This window comes from Oncorhynchus mykiss, chromosome 2, assembly GCF_057628025.1.
Source record: "Oncorhynchus mykiss isolate SJ-2025 chromosome 2, ASM5762802v1, whole genome shotgun sequence".
NCBI lineage: Eukaryota > Metazoa > Chordata > Actinopteri > Salmoniformes > Salmonidae > Oncorhynchus > Oncorhynchus mykiss.
Window position 1 is genome coordinate 85,954,399 of NC_143023.1, and position 10,771 is coordinate 85,965,169.

Sequence of the window (10,771 nt, forward strand, 5' to 3'; positions counted from 1 at the left end):
AATCCTTTATTTACCATAGTCATTCCGTTGCCACACACTTCTAATTCTGAAAGGTGAAAGCGTACCTGTGAGAGGAGTCGCTCAATGCATTCTTAATGCATCCCTCTGTGGAAAGGGTTCTACATTGAACCCAAAAGGGTTCTACCTGGAACCAAAAATGGTTCTTCAAAGGGTTCTCCTATGGCAGGGATCTGTGCCAAAACCAGCCCGCAAGCCAATTTTTTATGACTAGAAAGATGACTAAAATCGAAGGAATTCAGCAAAAAGAAATCTGTTCCTAAGTAAACCCACAAATAAAAAAAAAGAGATGTGATCGTGTCTCAATGTAATCAACGTGTTAAATTATTGTTCTTTTCAAATACAACCTTTTTTTGGGCTTAGATGTGGTCTGTGTACAAATTATAATATTTATTTTCCATCCCCCCGACCATTCACGCCAACAAAAATCGTCCCGCGGCTGAATCTAGTTGCCTAATAGCTGAAAAACTCTTTTAGGTTCTTGATAGCACCATTTTCTCTAAGCGTGTAGAAGATTGCATCGCTTTATTGGATGGGAAGGGGAAGGTCACTGTAAAAGGAGAAGAGCTTCAAACTGCATTAAATCTGACTGGCGGATCACACAGCAGCCTTGGTTGGGGGTGACCTGTGTGAGACAGGCATAGTATCCCAGACTCCCAGCAGAGAGAGGTGAGAGACAAAGAGAGACAGACCCAGAGCGAAAGAGACAAAGTGAGAGAGAAACCGAGAGTGAGCGCCCTCCAGGTCTCTTCTCTGTGTGTAGTGGAGCTCTGCAATGCTTCCTGCTTCTACCTCCCTCTCTCTCTGCAGGACCAGGAGGAATGTCACACTCACAGTGCATTAATGTCATAATCAGTGCACAAAGAGCATGTTCATTCAAGTACAGGACAGGCCAAGCACAAAAGTCTGAAGCCTGACATCATATTCATTGAAGTTATAACAAAGCATGTATTATTAAATCAAATCAAATCAAACTTTATTTGTCACATGCGCCGAATACAACAAGTGTAAACCTTACCGTGAAATGCTTACTTACAAGCCCTTAACCAAGAAGAAGAATTAAGAGAATATTTAAAGTAAAAAATAATGAAAAGTAAAACAATAAAATAAAAATAACGAGGCTATATACAGGGGGTACCGGTGTTTGGCCACGCAGTCGTGGGTGAACAGGGAGTACAGGAGGGGACTAAGTACACTCCCCTGAGAGAGATCAGCATGGCTGACTACCCTTACCACCTTGGGACGGCCGTCAGCAAGTCCAGGATCCAGTTGTAGAGGGAAGTACGGTATTTAGTCCCAGGGTCCTTAGCTTAGTGATGAGCTTCGTGGCCACTATGGTGTTGAACTCTGAGCTGTAGTCAATGAACAGCATTCTCACATAGGTGTTCCTTTTGTCCAGGTGGGAAAGGGCAGTGTGGAGTGCGATTGAGATTACACCCCATAATTGAGATTATCTTGTGTTAACCTTTTTTTTTAACGCAATGTGACTTTTCCTCCGTGAAGGTCTGATTGTATACCCTGAACTTCCAATGCTGTTTAAAGCTAATCTCATGCAGTGTTTGTAATGTGGGCTTAGTCCTTTGCTTTAAAACATCTAGTCCATCCACATCCTTTTCCCATGTGATATTAGCTGCCATGTTGCTGAACTTGTGACCTATGCACTTACAGCCTACTGTAATATCAGTCAGCTTTAAATACTACTCTGTCGGGTGTTTGAACACTAAATTTCTCTTCAATGGGTGAGACCCTGAGCAGGCGCTGGTGGGATCCAGACCTGGGTTCAAATACTTAAATAAAATAAATAAAATAAAAATAAACTAACCATATTTCACCGTTATTTAACCAGGTAGGCTAGTTGAGAAAAAGTTCTCATTTACAACAGCGACCTGGCCAAGATAAAGCAAAGCAGGGCGACACAAACAACAACACAGAGTTACACATGGAATAAACAAACATACAGTCAATAACACAATAGAAAAAAAGTATATATACAGTGTGTGCAAATGAGGTAAGATAAGGGAGGTAAGACAATAAATAGGCCATAGTGGCGAAATAATTACAATTTAACATTAACACTGGAGTGATAGATGTGCAGAAGATGAAGATAGTTGAATTCTTTGGAGCATTTGCCATATCCCACCTGGAGTGCCAGACGGACAGGGTTTTCAGTTTTGGGACTATTCTATTAGTCCATTAAGCCAGGCAAGTTCAATCAAGCACATATTAAGTATTTGAAAATATATCAAATAGTTTTTTAACCCAGATCTGGTGGAACTTGAGCAAGAGCTACCACCTCAGCAAACATGTCAATTTGGTCTGTGATGGTTTCCGATACAGTCCAGTCAAACTGTTTGCTGACTCAACTGTTTGCTGGCCTTTAAATTCCTCACTGAGCAGATATCTTCTGTGTGTTGATGGCATATGCAAACAGAATTACAAAACACATAAAGAACCGTTAATGCAGCTATAGGTTCATCTGTGGTAAAGTGTGTTGTATATTTAGACGGGTTGAAAGTATGACGTGAAATGGAAAAAACACACTTAGAACACAGATCATAACCCGGATCCTACATGGGTAGTTTTGAATACTTAGTGTCCGGATGAGGCTACTGGTTGTATTTTACATTTGCAACCACTGCAGGTTGTGGTGTATTAGTATTGTGTTTGACCTTGGGTTGTTCCTGTTCGTGTATTGTCACACCCTGATCTGTTTCACCTGTCTTTGTGATTGTCTCCACCCCCCTCCAGGTGTCACCCATCATCCCCATTATCCCCTGTGTATGTATACCTGTGTTCTCTGTTTGTCTGTTGCCAGTTCGTCTTGTTTGTTCAAGTCAAACAGCGTTTTGTGTCTCAGCTCCTGCTTTTTCCAGTCTCTCTTTTCTCGCACTCCTGGTTTTGACCCTTGCCTGTCCTGACTCTGAGCCCACCTGCTTGACCACTCTGCCTGCCCCTGGCCCTGAGCCTACCTTTGCCCCGCTCTGGATTACCGACCTCTGCCTTACCCTGACCCTGAGCCTAACTGGTACCGTTGCCCCACCTCTGGTTTACAGACCCCTGCCTGCCTTGACCTGTCTATTGCCTGCCCCTGTTGGAATATTAAACTATTGTTTATTTGATGTGGTCTGCATCTGGGTCTTACCTTCATACCTGATATGTATGCATGAGGCGATATGTACACCTGAGGCGATTAGCAATCTAATGGCTAGCTTACTAACTAGAATTAGAATAATGGGCCTCCCGGGTGGCGCAGTGGTCTAGGGCACTGCTAGCTGTGCCACCAGAGACCCTGGGTTCGCGCCCAGGCTCTGTTGCAGCCGGCCGCGACCGGGAGGTCCGTGGGGTGACGCACAATTGGCCTAGCGTCGTCCGGGTTAGGGAGGGTTTGCTGGTAGGGATATTCTTGTCTCATCGCACACCAGCGACTCATGTGGCGGGCCGGGCGCAGTGCGCGCTAACGAAGGTAGCCAGTGTTTCCTCCGACACATTGGTGCGACTGGCTTCCGGATTGGAGGCACGCTGTGTTAAGAAGCAGTGCGGCTTGTTTGGGTTGTGTTTCGGAGGGCTTTCGACCTTCGTCTCTCCCGAGCCCGTACGGGAGTTGTAGCGATGAGACAAGATTGGATACCATGAAATTGGGGAGAAAAGGGGGTAAAAAAAATACAAAAATAAATAGAATTAGAATAATGAAGAACCAATAACCGTTTTTTAAATGTATATATTATTGTGTATATTATACTTATTTACAATGACGTCCTACCAAAAGGCAAAAGGCCTCCTGCGGGGACGGGGGCCTGGGATTAAAAATAAAATAAATAAAATATAAATATAGGACAAAACACACATCACAACAAGAGAGGCAACACAACACTACATAAAGAGAGACCTAAGATAACAACATAGCAAGGCAGCAACACATGACAACACAGCATGGTAGCAACACAACATGACAACAACAAGGTAGCAACACAACATGGTAGCAGCACAAAACATGGTACAAACATTATTGGGCACAGACAACAGCACAGGGCAAGGGCAAGAAGGTAGAGACAATACATCACACAAAGCAGCCACAACTGTCAGTAAGTGTCCATGATTGAGTCTTTGAATGCAGAGATTGAGATAAAACTGTCCAGTTTGAGTGTTAGTGCATAGAATTAATATAACATAATAGTTTATCTTAATTTGTTGCCACAATTTCAATCCTGTCTTGCAGGCATCCGTATGGGCAGCCTGGGCCTGTTCTTTCAGTGTGCTACCTCAACCGTCTTCTCCCTGCTCATGAGCCGACTGGTTCGCCATTTTGGCTCGCGCCGGGTCTACCTGAGCAGCATGGTGAGCTTCACCATCTCTGCCCTGGTCATATGTATGTCCAAGAGTGTGGTCCTGGTCAGCCTGATGTCAGCTCTGACAGGCTTTGCCTATGCCACGCTGCAGACGCTGCCCTACACCCTCACATGTCACTACCACAAGGAAATGGAGGTAAGGACCGAAAGGCACACTTACATACAGGACTCTGCACTGTGAATAGTGTATATGGGTCTTTCTATAAATTAGGGTACCAGTGAGGATTTCTTACAATTAACAGCTTGTTACAGCTGTTGATAAGTCATTGATAATGCCTTTTTCCTGTTATTACATTGATATAAGGGGGGTTCAATCAAATTAACAAGTTGATTTAAAACCTATGTTTTACCCTTTATCATTGTTGGTGTCTTGACAGATTTGCCCAAAATCATGTGACATAAAACATAACATTTCTGTTCTTGCATTTATGGCAATGTAAGTTGTTCTTATATATGTTAAGGATTAGTCGGTTAAATTAGACATTGAACTTGAACCCTGTAAGAATCCTGGATCGAGCTGTCGGAACATGCAGTGTAAGTACAGGTACATTTAGGGTCTCCTTATGTTACTGGTATTCATGGGCACACAAATTCAAAATAATGTATGCATTGCAAAATCGAATGCTTCTAACCGATAAAGAGTCACCTTACCTTGATAGTTAATACCTAAATTGATACTGTCATTAACGTAGTTCTTCAATAATTATGCACAATACTTATTGGATGAGCATTTGGTGTCCAGCTGATTAGTTATGCCGTGATATTTTCACACATAATCTGATTCAGGAAGGAATTTTACAAATGACAGTCAAGTGAGGAACAGCTGTTGTGATAGCACATGCCATGCAACAGCTCAAGTGCTGGAAAAAGAAATGCAAGGAATGTCCAGAATATTTTGGTGTCTCGTTCATTTCACCGGTGAAGACCATTGTGCCTGGATCCACTGTTGGATCTAATATCCCTAGCGAATTGATGTTGATAATCTGTTGTTGACTGCTTGATTTCCAGCAGGGTCTCCTTAGATTTAAGAGAAAGAATCAAGGTAATGAGTTCATGTTTTTGTGCCTCGGATTGGACGCAGTCTACAATTGTGTGCAACACCCAACGCTCTTCTATGAATTATTTAAGATATAATGAAAACAAATGACATAGCCTAGTGGGCTTATTCACAATATAACCTGGTAAATAAATAACATGACAAAAGCATTTGGTTTTCCATGTTAGACCTGCAATTTTAAAGAATACAAGGGACTTGAAGTAGCTTACTTGAACTGGGAGCTCAGAAATTCAAGTACTGGAATCAGCCTACCTTGAAAATCAGACATGTCCTCAATTTGGTAAAAAGTTATTGTAGCCAATTTATGTTCTCCTGCTCCCTTATAAATTTTTTTGAGAGATGTGGCCACTCGTTTATTTCCCTCCACTTCAATTGAAGGGTGTTGCGCTACTCTGTTGCTGTAAAACCACATGCGGTTATTATGAGGACGATATCTAATCTTGGCTTTCCATACAAATCCTTCCATTAGAAAAGGAACCTGTTTTTTGGTCACTTTCTCATTACTTAAACAGTGATGGTGAGATGAACGCTAAAGCTATTCATTACTTTGTGGGACTCTGTCGGCCCAAAAATCGCCATGCATGGATCCAGTCTATTCAAATCAGGAATTGTCCTAATTATTCACACATATTTTAGAATGTAATAATACTTTGAATATCAATGCATTGGCAAGGCCTAAAATATAAATTATTCTGCAAGAGGTAATGACCACTTTTTTGCATGCTATTTGGGGGGAGGAGTGGTTCTACAGTGGGGCAGAAAAGTATTTAGTCAGCCACCAATTGTGCAAGTTCTCCCACTTAAAAATATGAGAGGCCTGTAATTTTCATCATAGGTACACTTCAACTATGACAGACAAAATTAGAAAAAAAATCCAGAAAATCACATTGTAGGATTTTTAATGTATTTATTTGCAAATTATGGTGGAATAAGTATTTGGTCAATAACAAAAGTTTATCTCAATACTTTGTTATATACCCTTTGTTGGCAATGACAGAGGTCAACCGTTTTCTGTAAGTCTTCACAAGGTTTTCACATACTGTTGCTGGTATTTTAGCCCATTCCTCCATGCAGATCTCTAGAGCAGTGATGTTTTGGGGCTGTTGCTGGGCAACACGGACTTTCAACTCCCTCAAGATTTTCTATGGGGTTGAGATCTGGAGACTGGCTAGGCCACTCCAGGACCTTGAAATGCTTCTTACGAAGCCACTCCTTCGTTGCCCGGGTGGTGTGTTTGGGATCATTGTCATGCTGAAAGACCCAGCCACGTTTCATCTTCAATGCCCTTGCTGATGGAAGGAGGTTTTCACTCAAAATCTCACGATACATGGCCCCATTCATTCTTTCCTTTACATGGATCAGTAGTCCCTTTGCAGAAAAACAGCCCCAAAGCATGATGTTTCCACCCCCATGCTTCACAGTAGGTATAGTGTTCTTTGGATGCAACTCAGCATTCTTTGTCCTCCAAACACGATGAGTTGAGTTTTTACCAAAAAGTTATTTTTTGGTTTCATCTGACCATATGACATTCTCCCAATCTTCTTCTGGATCATCCAAATGCTCTCTAGCAAACTTCAGACGGGCCAGGACATGTACTGGCTTAAGCAGGGGGACACGTCTGGCACTGCAGGATTTGAGTCCCTGGCGGCGTAGTGTGTTACAGATGGTAGGCTTTGTTACTTTGGTCCCAGCTCTCTGCAGGGTATTCCCTAGGTCCCCCCGTGTGGTTCTGGGATTTTTGCTCACCGTTCTTGTGATCATTTTGACCCCACGGGGTGAGATCTTGCGTGGAGCCCCAGATCGAGGGAGATTAGTGATCTTGTATGTCTTCCATTTCCTAATAATTGCTCCCACAGTTGATTTCTTCAAACCAAGCTGCATACCTATTGCAGATTCAGTCTTCCCAGCCTGGTGCCGGTCTACAATTTTGTTTCTGGTGTCCTTTGACAGCTCTTTGGTCTTGGCCATAGTGGAGTTTGGAGTGTGACTGTTTGAGGTTGTGGACAGGTGTCTTTTATACTGATTACAAGTTCAAACAGGTGCCATTAATACAGGTAATGAGTGGAGGACAGATGAGCCTCTTAAAGAAGAAGTTACAGGTCTGTGAGAGCCATAAATCTTGCTTGTTTGTAGGTGACCAAATACTTATTTTCCACCATAATTTGCAAATAAATTCATTAAAAATCCTACAATGTGATTTTCTGCATTTTTTTGTTGTCATTTTGTCTGTCATAGTTGAAGTGTACCTATGATGAAAATGATACAGGCCTCTCATCTTTTTAAGTGGGAGAACTTGCACAATTGGTGGCTGACTAAATACTTTTTTGCCCCACTGTATATTAAACCCTGTATGTACAATTATATAACTTTGAGATCCTTGAAAATTACAATGAAGTGCTTGAAAAAGTCCCTGAAAGTCCTTGAATTTGACTTGTATGAACCCTACTGAAAGGATGTATAGTCCCAGACCTATGTTGTTGTGTAGGTGGAGTCATAAACTGGCTCGAAGTTCGTAACAAAAAAAAGGGAGACAACGTAGAGATAAGGAATAACAATATATGAATTAATTAACTAATATATTAATTAACTGAACTAAATACAATTAACAATGGTGTGTGTGTAGTCAGTAGTGTAAGTGAGTGGTTGCGTGCATAAATGTGATAATGAGGGGTATTGAAAAGGTGCCAAAGCAAACAAAACAGCCACAACCAAAATCTAACAGTGTCTGCATGGAGAGAGTCTCCTCAATGAATGGAGAAGAGGTGTATTTATCCCGGAACACAGCCTCCCAGCTCTACCCACCGACATCCTATTAAGGAAAACAAGAGCAAAGAGAGAGAATTTGGCAGACAGAGTGGGAGGGTCATCACACCCCCCCATAAAACTGGTGACCAACAAGGACCCCGGAACATCATACCAGTCACAAACAAAATATTGCCCTGGATCCTAATAGAAGACCCAGCCTGCGTCCCAAATGACGCAGCCTGCGTCTCAAATCCATGGGGGTACATGTTCAAACTTCCATGGGGAAAATAAATTCTTATTTTCAATGATGGCCTAGGAACAGTGGGTTAACTGCCTGTTCAGGGGCAGAACGACAGATTTGTACCTTGTCAGCTCGGGGGTTTGAACTGGCAACCTTACTAGTCCAACGTTCTATCCACTAGGCTACCCTGTCGCCCTTTAATTGACAGGTGTAACAAGTTTTGATAAACTCAGAAACATTCCCTCTTTAACCTAGGCCAAAGACATTTCTTAATATGCGATTGTAGGTTTTCCTCACACCCATATGTCCAGCAACGTCGTTGTGGGAAGTTGTCAACACCAACTCACGAAGCTTAACTGGTACAACAACCTGACTAATAGCCTCCCACAAAACTACCACCATGACACCCACTTTCTCATCAGGACATCTTCTTGGGAGAAAATAGCCATGGGCGACACCTCCCAACTGTTCCACATGCACAATTTGGTAACGCAACTCTTCTAATGTGGGGTCAACCCGTTGCTCCTTGATTACATCGGAGCGGGGTACAGATAATAGGATAACAAGGAAAGTAGTGACAGATTTCTTTGTGCCATTCTTGTTAGCCGGCACAGTGACCAGGTTGCCACGGCTCATAGAACACGTCACACGCAGAGAACACTTCTGAGAAACTCTGCGCACTCATCAGGAATCCCTACAAATGACAGCTTAGCGGAAATCACTAGAGATGGAAACACAACAGGTCATACACGCTCACTAGCCAAGTTACTCCCAAGGATAATGTCAATACCCTCAATAGGCAACGAAGGGTGCACCCCCACAACAACCTCACCTTTCACCAGTCCACAATCCAACATCAGTTTATGCAATGGAACTGACAGAGTTCAAACCTATTCCCCTAATTAAAACACTATTCCCCAAATAAGTCTCAGCAGAGAAGGGTAACAGACTCCAACACAAACGACTCAGAGGCACCTGTGTCTCTCAGGATCCTCACTGGCGCTAGGTCGTTACTTCCTAACAGACACAAAACTGTCCGTAATGAAAGGTAAATAGTCTGGGTCAATATGGACTTTCACATGCCCCTGGGCATGAGACAGTGTGTCCGGAGTGAACTGATGTGGGACAGGCACTGCTAACGCCTTAGGCTTAGATTTAACTTAAGCGCAAGTACTGAATTTACCCTAAGCCCTGAGAACCGGACATTTGTTTTTCCAATGACCTGAACCCTGACAGTGACACTTGACCAAAGTCAGCTTTACCACAGGAGTCAGGTTCAACCCCAGTTGAATGAAACTCTGCCCTTGCACCAGAGTATCTCGGTGAGCGAAGCCCAAATCTTGCTGAACGCCCCCACTCACTCCGAATACAGGGCTCTGCAAAGACACTTGAGTCAAAACACTCATCCACCAAAACCATCATACATCATACTCTAGCTTCATCGACAGTCTTTACTTTTCATTCGTTAATGTACGTGGCTATACGATCATGGATTGTGTCCTTTAAATTAATCAAATCACACAGCCCTTGGAAAGTCATAACTGCAGAGGTGGAACACCAGTGATTAAACTGTGAAGATAACTCACACAAACTCAACATGAGTCGGTCGATCATCCCTTTTTAAAGTTCTAAATCGTTGGCGGTAAGCCTCAGGAACCAATTCGTAAATCTATAACAGCCATTTTACCCTTATAACACTAAGAGCTGAATATGCTTCCTGCTCTTTACCATTCAACACACACTGCAACATTAAAGTGCGGTCAGAATCAGGCTAACTCTTAACGTCAGCAACACGCTCAAACAACTAAAATAATGTCTCAGGGTCCTTCTCATTAAATTTTGGCAACTAAGTTTCCAACAATATCAAATGTATCCGGGGCACGACCGAAAGAGGAGCGACCCCTAGGTGAATCTGGGTCACCTTCCCAGAGCACACTCTCCCCTGAGAGCTTTCCTTCCCTAACCAACTCTAGCCGCTTTTGTTGCAGCTTGATTTTAGCATGCTCCAAATCCTGTTTAAATTCCAATTCCTTTTCATACTCTATCTGTAACAGAAACAGTTCTTTCTGCTGTTCAAAAAGAAGACTACTAGGGCTAACAGATGGAGCAGCTATTGTAACGAAACGGGGAGATGGCGAGTCCTCAGCAGAAGCTGCCCCCGTGGTAACGTCTATATCACTCTCCATCAGATTGGCCTTCAAGATCAACTTAACAATTATTTATTTTTTTGACGTTTATCACTAATTTCAACCTTGTAGTGTTCAGCCATCTTAAACAGCTGTTCTTTAGTACATAATTCTGACCATTCCTCTGATGGAAAGCGAATGAACTCATCTACGTAAGACGCCATAGTCACAAGTAAAT

At 42.6% G+C, this 10,771-nt stretch overlaps 1 protein-coding gene across 1 annotated transcript in view; it reads left to right on the plus strand.

The window, feature by feature from the left end:
- Positions 1–10,771, plus strand: part of LOC110498335 (solute carrier family 45 member 3) — a 70,498-nt gene that overhangs the window by 52,642 nt on the left and 7,085 nt on the right. The window contains exon 4 of the mRNA XM_036957747.2: positions 4,235–4,500. Within this exon, the coding sequence (XP_036813642.2) occupies positions 4,235–4,500 (266 nt within the window). The remainder of the gene's footprint in view (positions 1–4,234; positions 4,501–10,771) is intronic.